Source organism: Enhydra lutris, unplaced genomic scaffold (genome assembly GCF_002288905.1).
Source record: "Enhydra lutris kenyoni isolate GAN:26980312 unplaced genomic scaffold, ASM228890v2 scaffoldscaffold130, whole genome shotgun sequence".
Taxonomy (NCBI): Eukaryota; Metazoa; Chordata; class Mammalia; order Carnivora; family Mustelidae; genus Enhydra; species Enhydra lutris.
In genome coordinates this window covers 502,346-526,230 of record NW_019154214.1, presented here as the reverse complement: position 1 = coordinate 526,230, position 23,885 = coordinate 502,346, and the positions used below count along the sequence as shown (strand labels likewise).

The following is a 23,885-nucleotide window of genomic DNA, read 5'->3' as shown; positions in this document are numbered from 1 at the left end:
ACTCTATACCTATTATATCAAAATTGCATTGGACTCAACAATGTGTTGTTGTGTCATAGTAAAAAACAAAACAAAACTCAGGTGCTTGGGTGGCTCACTGGGTTGGGCCTCTGCCTTTGACTCCAGTCATGATCTTGGGATGCTGGGATCGAGCCCTGCTTCGAGCTCGGAACTTGGCGGGGAGCCTGCTTCTCCCTCTCTCTTTGCCTGCCTCTCTGCCTACTTGTGATATTTTGTCTGTCAAATAAATAAAAATCTTAAAAGTTAAAAAAACTTATCTTAACCACTTTTAAGTGTAAAATATACTAGGTTAAATATATTCATACTATTGGGGCTCCTGGGTGGCTCAGTGGGTTAAGCCTCTGCCTTCGGCACAGGTCATGATCCCAGGGTCCTGGGATCAAGCCCCGCATCGGGCTCTCTGCTAAGCAGGGAGCCTGCTTCCTCCTCTCTCTCTGCCTGCCTCTCAGCCTCCTTGTGATATCTGTCAAATAAATAAATAAAATCTTAAAAAAAAAAATATATATATACATATATATATATATATTCATACTGTTGTAAAACAGATCTCCACAATTGTTTCATCTTGTAAATTCTGAAGATATGTACCCATTAAACCACTCCCCTTTCCTCACTCCCACCAGTTCCCTGATAACCACCTCTCTACTTTTTGTAGAAGAGGACTTCACTTTATCTCAGAGCTAGATTTGTACAGTATTTGGTTTTGTGTGTGATTGGCTTATTCACCGCAATCTCTATTTGATCCTGAACTTAGTTTTCAAGTTTCCCCATTAAGTACGAAGTTAGCAATGAACTTTTTATATATGTTCTTTATTATGGTGAGGTAATTCATGTATTCCTGGTTTGTTGTTTTGAGCATAAAAGGGTACTGAATTATGTCTGGTGTTTTTCTGAATCAGTTGAGATGATAATGATACTTTGTACTTTATCCTGTTAATTTGGTATATTACAAGGACAATTATACATCATCCTTTATAGTCCTTTCAGTATGCTACTTCATTAGGTTTGCTAATATTAAGGATATTGTATCAACATTCATCAGGAATATAGTCTAATTTTTTGTAATTAGTCTGTAATGTCTTTCTCTGGCTTTGATATCAGATAATGCTGCTTCATAAAAGAGGAAGTACTGTGTTTCCAGAAGACTTCAGTGGTTGATACTCATTCTTCCTTAATGTTAAATTTCACTAATGAAGCCTTTTTTTTTTTTTTTAAAGATTTTATTTGAGAGAGAACAAAGAAAGAGAGGAGCAGAGGGAGAAACAGATTCCCCACAAAATAGCCTGATGTGGGCCTAATCCCAGGACCCTGAGATCATTACCTGAGCCGAAGGCAGAAGCTTAACCCACTGAGCCACCCAGTTGCCCCAAATTCTTCTTGTTCTGAGCTTTTTTGGTGGGGGAATTTGTGTGTGTGATGAATTAACTATTTTATACTTGTTATAGGTATGAAGATACTCTTCATGACTTAATATTTTGTGTATTTCTAAAGATGTGTTCATTTTGTCTACTTATGTAGATTGCTGGTTTTTAATTATCCATGGTGTTAACTTTTTTTTTTCTTATATAGGTTTAGTAGTAATATCCCTACCTTCATTGTTGATTTAAGTAATTTGACTTTTTTTTTCTAGGTAGTTTTCTGACTTTTTTTTTTTTTTTTTTTTTTTTTTTTGCTAATTTTTTTCCAGTTTTTTCAAAGCATGAACTTTTGGTTTGTTAATTCTCTTTCTGTTCTCTATTACATTTGTCTGTGCAGTAATTTTTTTTTTTCTTTCTTGCATAGAGTTTTCTTGCTCTACTTTTTGTAGTACTTTACAGTTTAAACAGTTAGTTTAGGAAAGATTGCTCTAGGGGCACCTGGATGGCTCAGTTGTTTAAGCATCTGCCTTCAGCTCAGGTCATGATCCCAGGGTCTTGGGATCTATTTCTGAGTCGGGCTTCCTGCTCAGCGGGAAGCCTGCTTCTCACTCTCCTCTGTTTCTCCCTTCCCCTCTGCTCTCTCTCCAATAAAATCTTTATTTTTTTGTTAAAGACTTTGTTTATTTTTTTTTAAAGATTTTATTTATTTATTTGACAGACAGAGAGTCAGGCAGAGAGAGAAGGGGGAAAGCAGGCTCCCTGTGAGCAGAGAGGCCGACACGGGACTCGATCCCAGGACCCTGGGATCATGACCTGAGCTGAAAGCAGAGGCTTAACCCACTGAGCCACCCAGGCGCCCCAAGACTTTGTTTATTTGACAGAAAGGGTTGCACAAGCAGGGGAAGTGGCAGGCAGAGGGAGAGTGGGATCCTTGGTGAGCAGGGAACATGATGCAAGGCTTGATCCCAGGACCCTGAGATCCTGATCTGAGCCAAAGGAATCGGATTAACTGACTGAACCACACAAGTGTCCTATAAATAGTCTTTAAGAAAAAAAAAAATTCTTATACTTTCTCCATTTAGGGTTTAAATGATTACTTTTTGAAATATTTTCCTTTGATATGTGTTTCTAATTTCCCTCTGAGAACTGTTTTAACTGCTTTTGTAATTTTGCTTTCTTATATTCATTTTCATTTTACTCAAGGTTTTTTCCTAATTTCACTTGTGATTTATTTTTTTCTTTGACCCGCTGGTTTTTTGTTTTGTTTTGTTTTGTTCTTTCGTTTGTTTTTTTAGATTTATTTATTTGAGAGAGAGCAAGAGAGAGAAAGAGAGTATGGGTGAGCAGGGGGAGGGGCAGAGCAAGAGCAGAGAATCTCAAGCAGACACCTGCTGAACTTAGAGCCCAATGAGGGGCTCCATCTCATGACCTTGTAATCAAGGCCTGAGCCAAAATTGAGTCAGGCACTTGACCAGCTGAGCCACTGGCTTGTCTGGAACTGGAACTGAAAGCGTTTTCTGCTCTTTTAGTCAGAAATGCACTGAATAGATGTGTGAAGGCCACCTGGTCCAGCATGTTTCCTTGTTTCCTTGTTCATCTTCTCCTTCGACGATCTGCCCTTGGCTGGGAGTGGGTTGTTCACATCTCCTACTAGGATTATTGGCTTGTCATGAATGGGTAGCTTTAAGGTGGTAATTAATTGCTTGTTCTACGTGGCTGCTCCCATCATCACAGGAGCATGAATATGTACACTTGTTAGACCTTCTTATTGGGTAGGCCCCATTCATAGGATATAGTGTCCTTCTTCATGTCTTCTCATGGACGGAGGCTCAACATCTCTTTGGTCTCAGAGAAGTGTGGCTACCCTACCTTCCTTTAGATGTTTATTGGCATGACAAATGCTTCTCCACCCTGTCTCTGTCCATGAGGAGGTTCTTGGGGCCAGACATGAGGCTTTTGCATGACAGCTCTCCATGGGTCTTGTTGCATTGCCATTTGGTGTGATTTGGTGTGGTGTGGTGTGGTGTGCCTTTCTCTTGACTGGAGCATTCTGTCCATTTACATTTAGAGTAATGATGACCAGACATGATTTCAGTGCCATTGTATATATAACCTATAAGGTCTTGGTGTCTGTAGATTGTCTCTATTGCTTTCTGGACTTTGGAACTTTTGGTGTCTTCTTGCTCTCCATGGGTCCCCTTTACTATTTATTGCAGAGCTGCCTTAGTGTTCCCAAATTCCTTTGTATTGGCAATTCTGGACCTCTTCAGAATGACAGTTTTGCTGGATCAAGGGTCCTTGGTAGAGAAGTTTCCCATTTAGAACACTGAATATAAAATATCAGTCCTTTCCCAGCCTACCAGGTGTCCGTGGACAGGTCTGCTGTAAGCATTCTGTGTCTACTTTGTTAGTTCAGGACCTGTTCTCCCCAGCTACTTTCTTTCTGCAGTCTGTTCTCTTTCTCCCTGTCACTGGTAAGTTTCTGTCTGATTGGTTGTGAGACTGCCCTATTTTTGTGGACTGAAGGGGCATTGTCTGTGCTTCATGGACTCCAGTGCTCGTGTTTTTCCTGGTATTAGGGAAATTCTCAGCTATCACTTCTTCCGATAACTCTTCTGTACTCTTTCCATGCTCATCTTCTTCGGGATCTCCTACAATAGGAATCTTCATTTCCTTAAAGTGATGACCAAATTCCCTAAGACGGCTTTTATGATCTAGTAGAGTTCTGTTGCTCTTTGCAGTTTCCTATTCTCCCATATTTTCTCTTCTACAATACTGATAGAAGCTTCTTTGCCTGTCCTTAGTTTGATCCTCTCCACTTGGTATTGCCTCTCAGATCGAGCATGTTCCATTCTGGCCAAACTACAGTGGAGTGTTTTGGTCTCTAGAATGAGGGGTTTTGTAGGGTTTTTTGTTGATTTAGTTAATTAGTTAGTTGTTTTCTTATTTTTTTGCAAGCCCAGTGACTATGCTTATGGTTTCAAATTCTATTTCAGACATCTGACTTCTATCCATATTGACTGAATCCCTTGCTGTGAGGACAACTTACTGTCCTTTCTTTTCAGGTGAATTTCTCCATAGAGTCCTGTTGTCCTGAAAACAAGAGAGGAGAACAGAAAAGAAAAGCAAAACAAACAAACAGGAAAACAACAGAAGCACCAGACACCCCTACCACTACAACAAAACAACAAGAACAAAAGTAGAACCTGAATGCATTCTGCCCTGCTTTTCTGAAGAATCTAGATAGTATGATTAAGAGCAAAGGAAAATAAATACAACTTGATGAAACAATTCTGAAACTTACGTACCTATATGTATAAAGGAAAGTCCCATGACCATCAAAACTGAAGAGAATACACAAAAATAATTGAAGAAAAAAAAAGCACAATAAAACAGAACTAAAACTAAGAAAGTGATTATGTATAAAGTAGAGATAAAAATATACCAGGAATCGAGAAGGAATTGAAAGGACCACAGAATAACTGAAGAAAAAATCACAAACCAACAAAGACGTCAAGTAGAAAGGATACTGGATACACTTTCTCCCCTAGAGCTGAAGCATCGCAGTTCTTTCTGCTCAAGAAACTTGGTAGGAGCAGTGGTGTGTGCTGGTCTCCTGGGAAAGGTGCCTGTGGTGTGGATTGCCTGCTGGACTTGCCCTAGGGGAAAGGCTTGTCCAGGGCATGGGGATGCAGGACTTTCTTGTGAATTTCCAGACTCTAGCAGGTGGCGCTGGTTTCCTTCCTAAAGTTTTTCAGCAATGAGCTGGTTTCCTTCCTAAAGTTTTTCAGCAATGATGGGTGGGATGAAGCAGGCTCTGCTTCCCCTCTCCTTGTCCCAGGGCTGAAAATTCCCAGCTCTCCACTCTTGAGTGAGCCCTCTGGGAAGACCAGTCAAGCACACTTTGTCCCCTGTTTCTGTAAGAACTCTGTATTCACATGTTGCCTGAGTCTGAGCAGTTTTGTGTTTGGGTCCTTATTTATTTATTTTGATTTATTATTTAGTATTCATTCATTTGTTCGTTCAATGCCATTTGCTTTTTTGTTCGTTCAATGCCATTTGCTTTGTTTTTTCTTATACCCAAGATGAAGTTTCCAAAGTCAAATTTTTAGGGACTCCCGTGGGCAGACCACCACTTTCCTCTCTCCTCACTTCTATCTTTGGTTGGACTCAACTCACGGAAGTGGTCACAGTACAGAGTGGCACTTTCCACTTTATAGCTACACAGAGAACACAAGGCTAGCACCTAGTCTCACTGTCCACAGTGGGTTTCCACACACCTATGCCTGGGAATAGTGCAGGTCTTAAGCCCCACCCATTCTTCTGGCATCCCTGGGAAGCCTCGACCATGCCATCACAGCTGGCTGTCTGCTCCCATTGGAGCACCTATAAGCCAGGCCTTTTTGTGCCCCATTTGAGCTCTGCTGCTTCTAATCCTGCAAAGGCTCAGGAGGCTCACTCAGGCACCCAAATTTTTACATTTTAAAAAGGAAAATCAGACAGTAAAAGTTTTGCTCATTTGTTTTTTTATAACTGGTCATATAATTTAGCATCCTGATAAAAACTAATTATGGGGCACCTGGCTGGCTCAGTCAGTTAAGCCTCTGCTTTCGGTTCAGGTCATGATTCTAGGGTCCTGGGGTTGAGCCCCACAAGAGGCTTCCTCCTTGGCGGGAAGCCTGCTTCTCCCTCTCCCACTGCCCTACTTGTGTTCCCGCTCTCAATGTCTCTCTCTCTCTCTATGAAATGAAAATGAAATGAAAAAGAAAAACAAAAACTCTGTAGTTATAAACATGAATAAATCGTGTCCTGATGTCATAGGGTTTGTTAAATATTCCAATATTTATTCTGTCTTCAAATCCTATTGTATTGCTATACCTCCAGCAAGCGTGTACTAGATGAAAATAGTATTTTCCTTTGTCATTCTCTCTACCAATTTTCCTTCCTTCTTTTTTTTTTTTTTAAGATTTATTTTATTTATTTATTTGACAGACAGAGATCACAAGTCGGCGAGAGGCAGGCAGAGAGAGAGGAGGAAGCAGGCTCCCCACAGAGCAGAGAGCCCAATGCCAGGACCCTGGGATCATGACCCAAGCTGAAGGCAGTGGCTTAATCCACTGAGCCACCCAGGCGCCCCTCCTTTCTTTCTCTCTTTTTTTTTTTATTTGACAGAGAGAGAGAGATCACAAGCAGGCATAGAAGCAGGCAGAGAGAGTGGGGGGAAGCAGGGTCCCCGCTGAGCAGAGAGCCTGATATGGGGCTCAATCCCAAGACCCTGAGATCATGATCTGAGCTGAAGGCAGAGGCTTAACCCACTGAGCCAACCAGGTGCCCCACAATTTTCCTTTCATTGTCCTTTTCTTTCTATAATTATAGTTACTTAAATACTTAAATATTTAATTAATAAATAATTTCATTCATTTTTATATACCCTAAAACTTCATAGAGCTTTTATTACAATTAGTTTTGTATATAACTTCTATAAACTTATTTCATGATACTCAAGAAGTTTCTTTCCCTTGAAAAAGTAAATTTTTTTCCACTGAATTAGTGAAATGTCCATTTAAAATTGATTACCCAAAAAAGAATCTTTTATGGACTTACAATTTATCATTTTTGTTTTCTCAGAATTAAACAGTTCTTAGCATTCAAAATCTTCTTTTGTTCCTATTACCCAAGGAACTACATATAAATAATTAATATTACCATCTACTTTATCTGGGTCTCTTTTCCATGCTACAGTTTATAAATTTAAAAGAAAATCCATAACACAAATGGGCTTCTTTTACTGTCCATAATAAAGAAGAGAATAGATGAAAAGGATGATGAAGAAAAAGAATAAAATAAAATATCTAGGTCATTTTATGACTATCATAAAGAAAATGCTAACCTGGGGGGCCTGGGTGGCTCAGTGGGTTAAAGCCTCTGCCTTCGGCTCGGGTCATGATCTCAGGGTCCTGGGATCGAGCCCCGCATCGGGCTCTCTGTTCAACGGGAAGCCTGCTTCCTCCTCTCTCTGCCTGCCTCTCTGCCTACTTGTGATTTCTCTCTGTCAAATAAATAAATAAAATCTTTAAAAAAAAAAAAAAGAAAATGCTAACCTAAGCCTCTCTGTTTCTGAGATATCATTCTGTTGACTTCATAGACTTAAACTGAATTATTATTTTTCTGACCTAACTCTGGGTCTCAGGAGCTGGTTATATACCTTTCTCTACTGTTAAACATGTTTTCAAGCACATTTAAAAATAAAAGCATTTATGTGTTTTTTTAAAAAATCCATATAATTTCCTATTAATTTAAACAAACATTTAAAATGCTTCATATGTTCTTTATTTTTTTAAGTTTTTATTTTCTTTGAGAGAGAGAGAGAAAATGAGAGAGAGAACATGAGAGGGGAGAGGTCAGAGAGAGAAGCAGACTTCCTGCCGAACAGGGAGCCCTGATGTGAGACTCCATCCTGGAACTCCAGGATCATGACCTGAGCCAAAAGTAGCCACTAACCCACTGAGCCCCCCAGGCGCCCTTCACGAGTGCTTTCTTAATGTTTAAGACAATTAATATAGTATTGGTGCCTACCCTAGGAGACTTTGATACACACAAGCCCTCTTTTCCTTTCTGTAGAACACAAAGGAGAAGAAAAGTTGCCATTGCCTAGACCATTTACAAGCAAACCTTGAAGCTTCTTTTCATGTAAAATGAAATAGGTCTCCACAGCTATTATTCAACTCATATATCACAAAATTGTATTTTATACTTTAAGATTAAAATTCAATTTCTTTGGAAAATAAAGAGCAAACCAAGTTATATAAAAATGAATTTAAAACAATGTAATTTTGGGGCACCTGGGTGGCTCAGTGGGTTAAAGCCTCTGCCTTCGGCTCAGGTCGTGATCCCAGGGTCCTGGGATCGAGCCCCACGTCTGGCTATCTGCTCAACGGGGAGCCTGCTTCCCTCCTCTCTCTGCCTGCCTCTCTGCCTACTTGTGATTTCTGTCTGTCAAATAAATAAATAAAATCTTAAAAAAAAAATAAAAAAATAAAACAATGTAATTTTGAAGTGGCTAAAATATTTTTGACAGAGAACAAAACACTATTACTCTTTTTGTTAAATGAAATTCATGGAACAAATCATCAGTCATTTTACTTTTTAGTTTTCATTTAAATTCCAGTTAGCATACAATATTATATTAGTGTTTCAGTGTATAATATAGTGTTTCAGCACTTCTATACACTACCTGGTGCTCATCACAAAAGCACTCCTCAATCCCCATCACCTGTCTCACCCATTCCCCACCCAGCTCCCCTCGGGTAGCTATCAGTTTGTTCTCTATAGTTCTATAGTTAAGAGTCTGTTTCTTGGTTTGTCTTTCTCGTCTCTCTCAGTTTCTCTATTTCTCCTTCTTTTCTCTTTTTGTTGTTCTTTCTCCCCTTACTCATACATTTTGTTTCTTCAATTCCACTCATGAGTGAAATCAACTATTTTAAAGTGTTCAAAACAGTGGCATTTTGAATGTTCACTATGTTGTGCACATCTATTTCCAAACACTTCTTTATTATCTTCTAAAAAGACACACAACGCATTAAGCAATCTTCCTATTCTTTACTTCTCATTCCTGAAAACACTCATCTGCTTTCTGTTTCAAAAAATTTACATATTCTGGAAATGTACATATTCACATACAAAGAATTATACAGTATGTGACAATTTGTGTCTGACTTCTTTCACTTAATGTTTTTGACATTTATTAGTGTTGTAACATGTATCATGACTTCATTTTATGGTTATATAATATTTTATATATATAGTTAATATATATTATGGTTAATAATATTCCACCACACTTTTAAAAATCCATTAATATATTATGTTAGTGGAAAATTGCATTGTTTCTATCTTATAACCATTATGGATACTGATGCTTTTTAAACATTTATGTGAAACTTGTGTTTGATTATTTTTTGGAATATTTTGAATTTTTTTGGATATTTACTTATAACTAGAATTGGTGCATAATATAGGGAAGCTATGTTTTCTTTTAAGGGTTTTATGGTTACAGGTCTCACATTTAAGTCTTTTTTTTTTTTTTTTTGATTGATTGATTGACTTAATGAAAGAGAGAGCAAGCAAGCCCAAGGGGGGAGGGGTAAAGGAAGAGGCAAACTCCCCATTGAGCAGGAAGCCTGATGTGAGGATCACTATGAGAATTCCAGCATCATAACCTGAGCTAAAGGCAGACACTTTACCAACTGAGCCACCCAGGTGCCCCTCACATTTAGCTATTTAACCCATTTTGAGTATGTAATATAGATATGTAGACATATACTAAAGAGTTTATTTGTTTGTTTGTTTGTTTATTTGACACAGACAGAGAGAGACAGCAGAAGCAGGAGGAGTGGCAGGCAGAGGGAGACGGAACAGGGAGTGAGACTCGGGGCTAGATTCCAGGACTTTGAGATCATGACCTGAGCCAAATGTAGATGCTTACCTGACTGAGCCACCCAGGCACCCCTATATTTTATATATTGTAAAAACAAACAAACAAACAAACAAACAAAAAACAAAAAAAGTGGTCCAGGTTCATTCTTTTGCATGTAGCTGTCCAGTTTTCCTAACACTATTTCTTGGAAAGACTATCGTTTTCCCGTTGCATTTTTTTTTACCTCCTTTGACACAGATTAATTGGCCATATAATTGTAGGTTTATTGCTAGGCTATGTATTCTGTTGCATTGATCTATGTCTATTTTTGTGCCAGTACCGTACTACTTTAGTCACTACTTTCTGCTATATCTTAATATCTGAGATTATACCTCCAGCATTGTTCATCTTGCTTAATATTTCTCTGGCTATTTAGCAACTATTGTATTCAATTCAAATTTTAGAACTTTTTATCTAGTTTGTGAAAATGCTGGCGGTATTTTGATAGTAATTTCATTAAGTATTTAGGTTGCTCTAAGTAGCATTATTTTTAAACATATACTGTGTTATTTGCCCCAGGGGTACAGATCTGTGAATCATCAGGCTTACACACTTCACATCACTCACCATAGCACACACCCTCCTCAGTGTCCATCACTCAGTCATCCTATCCCTAAACCCCCAGTCCCCAGCAACCCTCAGTTTCTTTCCTGAGATTAAGAGTCTCTTATGGTTTGCCTCCCTCCTGATCCTATCTTGTTTCATTTTTCTCCCCACCTACCTCCCCATAATGCCCCTGCACTGCCTCTCTAATTCCTCATATCAGAGAGATCATATGATAATTGTCTTTCTCTGATTGACTTATTTCACTCAGCATAATACCTCTAAGCATAATACTATAATACTCACTTCCATCCATGTTGTTGCAAATAGCAAGATGTTATATCTTTTGATGGCTGCATAGTATTCCATTGTGTATATACACCACATCTTCTTTATCCATTCATCTGCTGATGGACATCTAGGTTCTTTCCATAGTTTGGCTATGGTGGACATTGCTGCTATAAACATTGGGGTGCACATGCCCCTTTGGATCACTACATTTGTATCTTACGGTAAATATCCAATAGTGCGATTGCTGGGTCGTAGGGTAACTCTATTTTCAACTTTTTGAGGAACCTCTATGATGTTTTCCAGAGTGGCTACACAAGCTTGCATTTCCACCAACAGTGTAGGAGGGTTCCCCTTTCTCTGCATCCTCACCAGCATCTGTCATTTCCTGACTTGTTAATTTTGTCCATTCTGACTGGTGTGAGGTGGTATCTCACTGTGGTTTTGATTTGTATTTCCCTGAGGTAGCTTAGGCATTTTAACATTTATTCTCCCAATCCATGAACATGGAATATTTTTCTTTGTGTCATCTTCAATTTCTTTTATCAGTGTTTTACAGATTTCAACGTATAGGTCTTACACCTCTTTGGTTAAGTTTATTCCTGCTATTTTATTCCCTTTGATGCAACTGAAAATGGGGTTGTTTCTTAATTTCTCTTTCTGCTATGTGATCGTTAGTGTATAGAAATGCCAGAAATTAAATTATTTTCTTAATTTTATATTCAGATTGTTTATGTCAATGGCATAAAAACACAACTGTTATTAGTCATTGATTTTATATCCTGCAACTTTGCTAAAGCGGTTTATAGCTGCAAAAAGGAAGTGGTAAGAACAGAATCTTCTTGTTAATAGCTCCAGTTAGCAGCATTATTTTTCTTTTAGTTTTTACTAAGATTTTTTTTTTTAGTTTTTGCTAAGATTATATGTCACATAATATTTTTAAATAGTATCTTAATTTTGATTTTAATAGAAATCACTTTCTAATAATATCTTCCCTGTGTTTGTAGATAGACCATAGGTGAGATATATTATACAAAAAAAATATAATACTCCTTAAGAAATAGGAAGTAATAACTGGACCACTTACCTACTACACACAAAAACAAATTCAAAGGGATGAAAGACTGAAATGTGAAACATGAATCCATCAAAATCCTATAGGGGTGTACAGGCAGCAACCTCTTCTATCTTGGTCACAGCAACTTCTTGCTAGACACATCTCTAAAGGCAGTGGAAACAAAAGCAAAAATGAACTGCTGGGACTTCATCAAGATAAAAAGTTTATGCACAACAAAGGCAATAGTTGAGAAAACTAAAAGAGAACCTATGGAACCGGAGAAGATATTTGCAAATGACATATTAGATAAAGTGCTGGTATCTAAGACCTATAAAGAACTTATTAAACTCAACACCCCAAAAACAAGTAATCCAATCAAGAAATGGGCAAAAGACATGAATGGACATTTCTGCAAATAAGACATCCAGATGGCCAACAGACACATAAGAAGATACTCCACATCACTTGACATCAGGGAAATACAAATCAAAACCACAGTGAGATACCACCTTACACCAGTTAGAATGGACAAAATTAACAAAAGAGTAAACAACATGTGTTGGAGAGGATGTGCAGAAAGGGGAACCCTCCTACACTGTTGGTGGGAATGCAAGCTGGTGCAGCCACTCTGGAAAACAGCATGGAGGTTCCTCAAAAAGTTGAAAATAGAGCTACCCTATGACCCAGCAATTGAATGACTACTTACCCAAGGGATATAGAAATATGAATTCAAATGGATACCTGTACCTCAATGTTTATAGCAGCATTATTGATGATAGCCTAATTATAGAAGCAGCTCAGTGTCCACATACGGATGAATGGATAAAGAAGATGTAATGTTCTTTGTATGGAATATTACTTAAGTATAAAAAAGAATGAAATCTTGCCATTTGCAATGATGTGGATAAAGCCAGAGAGTACTTTGCTCAACAAAAATAGTTACTCAGAGAAAGACAAATACTATATGATTTCAGTCATATGTGGAATTTAAGAAACAAAATAGATGAAGTAGGGGGAAATAACTAAAAAGAGAGACAAATGATAAAGTGGACTCCTAACACTAGAGAATAACCTGAGGGTTGCTGGGGGGAGTTGGGCTGGGCATTGGATTAAATGGATGAAGGCCATTAACAGTCAATTAGAAGCCTTCACCACTTTAGTTGTCTGCAATCAAAGAAGCTGTCACCACATCAAACTCTGGTTTTCCTCCAAAAACCTTTTGTTCTGAACAAGCTCTCTCAGCTTCCTCCTTTTCTGTGTATAGTAGGATGTTCTTTTTGTTCATCCTCTGGACTTGGCTACGGTTCACCAGAGTTTGGTCGTTCCCAAATTGCAATTTCCTCTGATATTCCTGAATAAATTCTGTTTTGCTGGCTGTTATCACTTACCTTGTCTTTAAGGTTGTTCTTGTAAACGGATGACAATATCCACAAAACTAAACAAAACAAAACAGGGGCACCTGGGTAGCTCAGAGGGTTAAGCCTCTGCCTTCAGCTCGGGTCATGGTCTCAGGGTCCTGGGATTGAGTCCCACATGGGGCTCTATGTTGAGTGGGGAGCCGTTTCCCCCATCTCCCCGCCTGCCTCTCTGCCTACTTGTGATCTCTGTCAAATAAATAAATAAGTAAAATCTTAAAAGAAAACACATTATTAGAATAACTGAATTTAGTATGACACTAACTGAAGCTAGCAAGGCACAAGATCAATACAGAAAAATCAATTATATTTCTTCTTCTTCTTCCTTTTTTTTTTTTTTTAAAGATTTTATTTGTTCATTTGACAGAGAGATAGAGAGAGAGCACAAGTAGGCAGAGCAAGAGGGAGAAGCAGGCTTTTTACTGAGCAAGGAGCCTGATGCAGGACTTGATCCCAGGACCTGGAATCATGACCTGAGCAGAAGGCAGACGCTTAACAACTGAGCTACCCAGGTGCCCACAGAAAATCAATTACCATACACTAGCAATAAACAATAAAAAAATGAAATGTTTTAAATTCCACTAACAATAGCATATAAAATAAAATGATGTGGAATAAATTAATAAAAGAAGTATAAAATGTGTACATTTAAAATGATAAATCTTTTAAAAATTTTTACTTATTTGACAGGGAGAGAGAGAGAGAACACAAGCAGGGGGAGTGGGAGAAGGAGAAGTAGGCTCTCCAGTGAGCAGGAGCCCAACGCGGGGCTTGATCCTAGGACCTTGGGATCATGACTGGAGCTGAAGGAAGAAGCTTAATGGCTAAGCCACTTAAGAGCCCCTAAAATTACAAAACTTTTTTGAAACAAACTAAAGAAGGTCTAAGTAAATCAGAAGACATCCTTTGCTCATGAATTAGAAAACTTTAATATTGTTAAAAGGGCAATATGCCCAAAACTTCTCTACAGATTCAACACATTTCCTATCTAAACTTTAGCTGACTTCTTTGGAAAAATATACAAGTTGATAAAAAAATTCATATGGAAATGCAATAGACATACAATAGCTAAATGAATACTGAAAAACTCACCTTTCCTGGGATGCCTGAGTGGCTCAGTTGGTTAAGTTGGTCATGATCCCAGGGTCCGGGGATCAAGCCCTGTATCAGGCCCTTCGCTCGCTGGGGAGCCTGCTTCTTCCTCTGTCTGCCTCTTCCCTGCTTGTGCATGCTCTCTCTCTCTGACAAATAAAATAAATAAAAATCTTTTAAAAAAAGCAATGAAAAAAATAAAAAAGAAAAACTCCCTTTTCCCGATTAAAAACATACAACAAAACTACAGTGACCAAAACAATGTAGTATTGGTATTAGGATACACATATAAATTAATGAAATAGAATTACTAATTTGGGGAAAAAATGTATGGAAGGCAAATCAACTTTCATCAAAGGTGCCAAGACCCATCAAGACATAATTATATCTTCATGAAATTGTGTTGTCACAACTGGATACCCACACAAAAAGGTATACAGTTGGGCCACTAAAATACAGTACACATAAAGGTGACTTCTCATGTAAAATCTGAAATTATAAAACTTTCAGAAGAGAGTACAAGGGAATATATGTGACTCTGGGTTAGTAAAGCCTCTCCCTTTTAAATCACTGAGAATCCAAGTGACAAAAACAAAATACAGCAGACAGTAATCACATTAAACATTTATACTTCAAAGGCCATGACTGGAGAGGCAAAAAGACAACAGAATTGGAAAAAGCTTTTTGTTTTTTGTCTTTTTGTAGATCACTCATACTCCTTTTTTTTTTTTTTAAGATTTTATTTATTTATTTGTCAGAGTGAGCACAGGCAGACAGAGTGGCAGGCAGAGGCAGAGGGAGAAGCAGGCTCCTGCTGAGCAAGGAGCCCGACGTGGGACTCGATCCCAGGATGCTAGGATCATGACCTGAGTCGAAGGCAGCAGCTTAACCAACTGAGTCACCCAGGTGTCCCACTCTTTTCTTTTTTAAACATTTTATTTATTTATTTGACAGAGATCACAAGTAGGCAGAGAGACAGACAAAGAGAGAGGGAAGCAGGCTCCCCACTGAGCAGAGAGCCCCATGTAGGACTCAATTCCAGACCATGACTTAAGCGGAAGGCAGAGGCTTAAGACACTGAGCCACCCAGGCGCCCCTAGATCACTCATACTCTTACAGCAGAAAATATTTAGATTATTTAAAAAAAACACCACTAAACAACAAAAAGGCAAACAATCCAATTTTAAAATGAGCAAACAGCTTGAAAAAATATTTCTCTAAAGAAGACTTACAAATGGTCAACAAGCACATGAAATTTTTCATAATTTTTAGTAATTCAGAAAATGCAAATCAAAAGTGCATGAGATACTACATTAACAGTAAGATGAACATATGAACATACCAGTAAGACAACAATTGTGTTGTAAAGAAGTGAAAATCAGAATGTTTTACACATCTGGTGTGAATTAGGTTCATAGAGTTAATTTGGAGAATAGACTGGCAGTTTCTGAGAAGTTTAAACACAGAATTACCAAATAACCCAGCAATTATAAAACATACACATGTAAAAAATCTGTAAACAAATGTTTATAGTAACATTACTCATAGTTAAAAGTAGAAACAACTCAAATGTTCACAAACTGAAGAATAAAAAAAATGTGGTATATTTATACAATGGAATATTATCCTGTCATTAAATATAAAATTATGATTTGCACACCTCAAATGAAATGTTTACATTCACTTACAAATGCTTAACATAGCCAATCTTGTGGAATTTTGAAAAATATTACAACATGGGTGAATCTTAAACCATTATGCGAAAGTAAGGAAGCCAGACACAAAGGAAAAAGCCAGGTACATACTTCATGATTCCATTTTTAGGAAATATCCAATATTGAAATCTATAGTAACAGAAAATTGATTAGTGCTTGTGAGGGAGTGGGATGTGACTGCCTATGTATATGGGGCTTCTTGCTGAAGTAATAAAATGTTCTGGAATTTGACAGTGGTCAGAGTTAAACAACTGTGTAAATAAACAAAATTGTATACTTTAAGATGGAGAATATTATGAGAATATTATGTTTTGTGAATTCTATCTCAATAAACCTGTTTAATAAAAAGTGATTCTAGGATTATGGGGGGGAAGTAGAACTAAGCCTATGAAAGATTAATAGTATAAGGTAATCCATGGCAAATCTGATTTTATGAAATATAAAAGAAAAATGTACATGAAATGCTAGAAGGTAAAAACAAGATGAAAATGATGAAATAAACATTTAAACATAATATACTTAACCTAATAAATTAATAGTGCTGATAACCTAGGTCAAGTGGATAAGCTTTTGGAAAAAAGAAATAACCAAGAATAGTGTTAAATGAAACAGTATTTCAGTCACATCAAGAAACCTAAAAGCAAAAATTTCTCTTCCACTGTCAAAATGGGGCATAACAGTTAATTTTTTAGAGTAATTATTAATTAATTAATTAATTAATTAAAATCTTACCATTTATTAGAGAGAGAGAACAGAGGAAGAGTGAGAGGGAGAAGCTGAGTCCTCACTGAGCAGAGCCCATTGAGCTGAGCCAAAGGCAGAAGCTTAACTACTGAGCCATCAGGTACTCAAGGGTAACTTTTTTTTTTTTAAGATTTTATTTATTTATTTATTTGAGAGAGAGAAAGAGAGAGAGAGAGAGAGAGAGATCACAAGTAGGCAGAGAGGCAGGCAGAGAAGAGAGGGGGGGAAGCAGGCTCCCACCAACTGAGCAGAGAGCCAAATGCAGGGCTGGTTCCCGGGACCCTGAACCTAGAACGGGGATCCCAGGACCCTGAGACCATGACCTGAGCCACAGGCAGAGGCTTAACCCACTGAGCCACCCATGCGCTCCCAAGAGTAAATTCCCTCCTCCACCCCAACAGTAAATTTTAAGGAACAAATGGGTACTTCCTTACTTTGCAATCCTTCAAACGCATAGATTAAGAAGATACTGCAAAATATATTTCACAGTGTAAAACTTAATCTTAGTAATTGGAAGACAAGAAATTATAGCAAATTTCTCATATAAACATAGAAGTAAGACATTGGGAAAAAAAATTGTACATAGCTAACTCTAACAGCTTTTGAGATAACACTTCACAATTAATTGTAATTTGAGAAATAACCAGGGCAGTGATTCCATCTTTTTAGAGACCAACGTAGTAATAACAAGGAATAAGGTGTAGTTTGCCTAGTCATTCCAAATTAGAGTTTCCTGGGGGTTGTGATCACAACAATTTACTCTTTTTTACGAATATGGTATTTCTCTGAGAAATAGGACCAGGTATTTTATTTCTATTTGATACTTTAGTATTTGGTACGTTTTGTTTGGTAGCTGTCATAGTGTTTGTGTATGTTCAATAAGGGGACTGCTCTTCCACAAGGCAACTAGGTTTTTGATTTTTTGTTTCTTATTTTCCTAGCCCGGTTCTTTTATTTGATTGTATGGATAGTTAGGAATTGCAAAACGGACTACGTAATTATTTGAGTAGGTCTTTGTAGTAATGCACTTAGTTTTTTATCGAATTGTTTCTAATTTTTAGGGGATGCATTTACTTGACATTTTTTATAAAAGCTTTTAGTGCCCCTCCCACTGTTTAGATATAAATGAATGAGATCTTTAGTTCGTACAAATGCAGTAAGAAAATGTATGCATGCCAACTGCGTATATTAGTGAGATAGTGTACACGAATAAAAACAATTCGTATTTTACAAATAGTTCTAGGATTGTAAAAGAGTTGTAACTCTGTTACGATAAAGCCAGGTGAGTAACTGAAAAGCCAGTAAATTTCTGGAGACTGTTTCAAGGGCTATGGGATGAGTGGTCACGTCGTCGTGGATTGGAAGGGTACAGGAACGGAACGGACTGGGCTTGCAAGTTTCCTAAATGTGGAATTTTCTGTATAAAAAACAAGTAAATGATTGACCAGTCACAGGATTTGTACGATCTTCTGTCTACTGCGCAGGAGTAACATGCGCAGTTGTGTTTAAAAAAAAAAAAAAAGATCCGGCGGTTTTATTAGTGATTGTGCTCTCCTCTTCCGTTGAAGAACTGTTTAATGTTACTGGAATGCCTGGTTTATGGCGCTTGTTTTGTTTTAGTGAACTCCATTATGTGTCTCTAGCTTTTATTAGCCCACATAGAACAGCTCCGTTTTCGAAATGCTTTAGCGCCTGAAGAATCCATCCGCGGAGCGACACGAAGTGTAAAGCAACCGGAAAAGCTGCAGGGTCAAGATGGTGGTTGTAGAACTGAAGAGTCGTGAGCAATCGCATGAATTAAAAGAACGGTAAAAGTTAAAGGAAAATAAAGGCCCTCTAGGGCCCAGGTTTCGGCGACAAAGGATTCATATGCCACCGAAGAAAGAGGAAACCATTTTTCAAATTAGCATCTGAACACGGGATGGATCCCGGGTCTGACGACTTCCTACCGCCGCCAGAGTGCCCAGTGTTCGAACCTACGTGGGCCGAATTCCGAGACCCGCTGGGCTACATCGCGAAAATCAGGCCCATTGCAGAAAAGTCGGGTATTTGCAAGATCCGTCCACCAACGGTAAGGCTTTAAAACAAAATTTGGAAATCGGATTGGAAACTATAGTACTACAAGGCCTTAATTCGTTAGTTCTTGGTGTTAAATACTGTATGCATGTATAATTTCTTGTTTTGTAAATAACCATGATACGGTGGAATCAGAGAGGTGGTTTCCAACCGTCGAACCTCGTGGGGTTATAAACATTTATTTTACAAAGAAAATAAGATAGAATTTGAAGTTGGTTGTATGCTGTGCTACAACACACGCATTTCTAATACAATAACATTTATGTTTTTTATATTTACATTGAAAAACGTTCAAATGTACTTACAAGTCTTGATATGTAACTGAAAGCAGAAAAAAAGAATTATATAGATTTTCTTATTAACCCCTGGGCCTTTGGTCTCGTGTTGTAAGAAACTCAGGTAAGAATGCGGGCGGTTGTGAAATCTTCCTTCTATTTAATTTGGTTTTCACGGACAGGTCTCTCTTCTGGATTTGTTTTACTCAAAACTGCTAACTGAAACTGTTACCTGTCCCTGAATTAAGAATGAAAACTTAACTGCGTCTAGGCTATCACTTTAAATGACGGAAATGAAAATTCAGCATGTCCTCTTACTGCACACTCATTTGTTAGATGCTTAACCTGACTACAACATTTCTTTCTTCTATTTGTACATATTTTTCTCACTACTACGAATTATGATTCTCTTCTTAAAACACTGTTGGGAGTGTGAATAAATAGTGATCCAGCTTTCAAAATCACTTCTGATCCATGTTACATTTTTCTTCACTTTAGTAAGAACCCAAACAAGTGAGTCCACATTGAGGTGTGCTTCATTACTTTCAAATTAATCTTTTAGGCCTTTTCTCAGGATTTGTTTTGTTTTTTCCCCTTGTTTTGTTGGAGGACACGTACCAAGGCATTTCAAAGGTGTTTTTTTTTTGTTGTTGTTGTTGCTGTTTTTCTTTTTCATTTACTTGATATTAAAGAGGCAACCATTTGAACATTTAGGAGCAAAAAATAGCAACCAGAAGTCTTAAAAGGGAGGAATATTATACTGAAAACAAATGGTTCTAGTTCTTGCCATCTTTATCCTTTGCTATGCCATAATAAGATCTTTTATATTCTTCTAGGACTGGCAACCTCCCTTTGCAGTAGAAGTTGACAACTTCAGATTCACACCTCGCATTCAGAGGCTAAATGAACTGGAGGTAAAATGGAAAGTCATCCGATTATGCAGGAATTTGAGCTCTGATCATGCTTTACTAATACTTATATAACTGTAGTTAACCATACACGTTTTTAAAGGAGATAATATTTGATTCTAACACCAGTTCCATTTTTTCCCAGAATATTCATCTCTTATAAAGTCTTCTGCAAAATGACAGCACATGAAGAAGAGGTTTTTTTTTTTTTTTTTTTTTTTTTTCAGAATTGAATGACATATTTTTCTGCCATAGAATGGGCTAAAATTAGGGATAGCAAGAAGACAGATTTTTTTCCTGCCAGTGCCAACATATTTTATCATTGTGGAATTTCCCTGATTTCTTCATAAGAGCAAAGTTCAGGACAGATACATGGTCAACTAAATTTTCCACTTGACTGGTGGTAGTATATAAGTTCTTGAATAAGATGGATTGTATTTGATATGGGTCAGAGTAATTAGGAAAGACAAATTTTATTTTTTAAAGCAGTCAATAGCCTGCATATTCAGCTTAGTAGTATTAAATATGGAAAGCTTATGAATGATGTGGTATTTTCTTTTGCTATTATGAGTTTTGGCCTTAGTTAAAAATTAGAAATTCCAAAATGACTTAGCATAAGAGAAGGGTAATTCAGAAATTATGGAAATTTTTGACATAACATAGAAAAATACTTCATTTTTTTCAGTGTATATAGCCTACAGCATGCTGTAAGGAAGATATTAGATTAAGCCTAAATGGTCTTGCTTAGCCTTTCCTTTACTAAACCTAAGGATGGTGCTTTAGATTTAGGGATGAAAGATTTTGACTTTGAGGCATCACTCTTTGAGCTCTCTTTTTAGATTGAAGAATCAGCTTAGTTGAGCCTTTGTTAGACACTAGTGGTAAGATAGTGAAATGTAGATTCTAGCCTAGTAGGGCACTGTAAATGTACGGAACAATACTTGTTCATTCAAGTCACATTGGACCACAGTCAAGTTAAGGAGTAAACCAGTCTCATAGGACTCTCTCTTTCCCAGGCTCAGACCAGAGTAAAACTGAACTATTTGGATCAGATTGCAAAATTCTGGGAAATCCAAGGTTCTTCATTAAAAATTCCCAATGTGGAACGGCGGATCTTGGATCTCTACAGCCTTAGTAAGGTGAGAGTACTTCTGCTTTAAAGAGGAAAAAGAAGTAAAAACCCCTGGGTAGGAAACCCTGTGGTTGAAATTTTGTGTCTCTAAGCAGGAAAGGACACAACACAGAGCTTGCCCATATTTCTTTACAAAATCTTTTCACCTTGGAACAATTGATATAGGTGGGAGTGCACAGTGCTCATATTTAACCCTCACTGCTGTTGTTTAGGTCTCTTAGTTTGCATACAGTTAATTTACACCTTTCTTATCCTTGCAGATTGTGATGGAGGAAGGTGGCTATGAAGCCATTTGCAAAGACCGTCGTTGGGCCCGAGTTGCCCAACGACTCAACTATCCGCCAGGCAAAAATATTGGCTCCCTGCTACGATCTCATTATGAGCGCATCATTTATCCCTATGAAATGTTTCAGTCCGGAGCCAACCTTGTGGTGAGGGCTCTTAGCTGATTTGGGGCCTAATATGATTTTGCTTTCTACTCTTGTCTTCCTTTTTCTGGATTGAGCTTCTTCCTGAGCAGTCAAGGTTTAGAATCTTTAGGTACATTGATGGAAATTTTGGGAATTGGCTCTGGAAAATATTGTTCAGTTTGAAAAGAAGTATGAAGTATATTTTGAAGAAGTTTTAGATATGCTAGAGCAGGTATGTGAGAATTGGAGGATTTTTTTTCTGTCTTCCTCTCTTGAAGGTTACTAGGATATTTTTATGGAGTGGCTATCAAAGTATAAGACAAAAGCATCCTCTGTGATAAAAATAATTATCTTATGGAATTATTAAGCTTTTTAAGGGTAGTGCAGATAAAAGAGAGTTAGTTTAAGGATAATATTTTGAGACTGGGTTTAACTCAAGGAGTGGGAACTAATTTGGCTGGGTATCTAAAATAACGTTTTTAAGTTTTATTTTCAGGGCATTTTGTAAAACTGTGTATATGTGAATATTTATAAATGGCTATTTTACTTAATCTGTGTAATTCTGTTGTATTTGATATTTATATTGTCCACTTTTCTGACAAAGGTATTGGAACAGCACAAGGCAAACAAAGTAAGAATAGAAGCCTAGGTTCAAACCTGGTAGTTGTTTCCAAAGACTGTTCTCCACTATGCTTTACTGCTTATATATAAGCAAATATGTAGAAGAATTCTCATTGTATGTGTGCTTTTATCACAGAAAATATAAAGGGTAAATTTGTGTAATTAAGAAGGAAGTACAGCTTTCATTGTTAGAGATTTAAGATAAAGGAATCATTTCATTATTTGCTGATTATGAATGTGACTGAATTCCTGATCTTAGGTTTTCTCATGTTCCCAGCAGTGTAACACTCACCCATTTGACAATGAGGAAAAAGACAAGGAATACAAACCCCACAGCATTCCCTTTAGACAGTCTGTGCAGCCTTCCAAGTTTAGTAGCTATAGTCGGCGGGCAAAAAGACTACAACCTGATGTGAGTGCCTTTTTTTCCCCCAAAACTTCAAAGTTTATCTAGGACTTGTTCAGTTCATATCTATAACACATTCTTTTTTTTTTTTCATGTATAGTTGGTTCAAGATGGATTTATTTGAAAATGAATGAGTTATTTTATTTTTATGGGTATTGTTTGTAATATTTTTGTTCTGGTAGTTTTGTTTTTACACATTTTAAAAACATATTCTTTTAATATAGTTTTTTTAAAAAAGATATTATTTATTTCTTTGAGAAAAACCATATTAGCGGGGAGGGACAGAGATAAAGGGCCTGACATGGTTCTCAGTCTCACGATCCATGAGATCATGGACTTGAACTGAAACCAAGGGCCTAACTGACTGAGCCATGCAGACACCCCTCTTTTTAATACAGTTTTAGGGGTTTTCTTGAATCTTGGGTTGATTCACATAGACTCTGTATTGTTGTCTATTTTTTTAATTGTTAGTTTTGTTCTGTGTTCTTTTACAAGATGGATAGTCAGCCACAAGGGAAGCTTGGGAAAAAGTTATACTCAGGAGACTTGCCACAGAGGGCCATAGTACAAAGCAAAAGCATGGGTCAGGTTGTAGGAACAGGGTAAGGGGAAAGCCTAGGTCATGGCCTTACTGGGGTTTCCCAGGGAAGGGCGAGGCACAGTAGGGAAATGGTTTAGGATTGGCTGGTTTGAACAGTTTTGGTGGACTCTAATCTATTGGAACATTCCTGTTTCCTTCCTGCCTGGTACCTGGCCCTGGGATGATTAAGGCAGAGGAATATTACGTCCTCTTGTGCCGAAGCCTAACTGAAGGTATGGCCCTCGATTGGTTGGTTTGAGTATGAAATGCAAACTCTTTGCTGGGTTCTTTGGTATTTCAGAGAATTGGCTAGCCTCAGAGGAGCAGTCTCTCCCCATCCAGGCAGGGGTTTTCATGTGTCAAACAATGTAGTATCAGAAAATTAAAAATACAGACAAGAGAGACTTAGTTTTCTATCTTGCTAAACCTGTTTTGTGAGGACCTCTGTGTGTCTCAGTCAGTTATCTGCCTTTGGCTCAGGTGATGATCTTAGGGTCCTGGGATTAAGTCCTTCATCGGGCTTCCTGCTCCTGGGGTTGTCTGTTTTTCCCTCTGCCGATCCCCTGCTTGCGCTTACATTCTCAAATAAATAAAATCTTTAAAAACAACAACAATGACCAAAAAAAACCCCATTTCTTGTGTCCACATATGTTCTCATTAAATTTTGGATATTTGTGCTTCTAAAATATATTGCATTAGGATAATGCAGTTTGCGGGGAGAGAGATGGGGTGGCTGGGTGATGGACACGGGGGAGGCTATGTGCTGTG

General features: G+C 37.7%; 2 protein-coding genes across 2 annotated transcripts in view; both read left to right on the top strand.

The window, feature by feature from the left end:
* LOC111139963 (lysine-specific demethylase 5C-like) overlaps window positions 1–18,493 on the top strand; it is a 46,628-nt gene extending 28,135 nt beyond the window's left edge. The window contains exon 7 of the mRNA XM_022492357.1: window positions 18,353–18,493. Within this exon, the coding sequence (XP_022348065.1) occupies window positions 18,353–18,493 (141 nt within the window). The remainder of the gene's footprint in view (window positions 1–18,352) is intronic.
* LOC111139962 (lysine-specific demethylase 5C-like) lies at window positions 18,237–23,376 on the top strand. Its single transcript, XM_022492356.1, has 6 exons — window positions 18,237–18,780; window positions 19,897–19,974; window positions 20,985–21,107; window positions 21,361–21,531; window positions 22,409–22,543; window positions 23,308–23,376. Exons 1-6 carry the CDS (start codon window positions 18,631–18,633, stop codon window positions 23,374–23,376), a joined length of 726 nt encoding a protein of 241 aa, XP_022348064.1. The 5' UTR covers window positions 18,237–18,630.
* The last annotated feature ends 509 nt before the right edge of the window (window positions 23,377–23,885 follow it).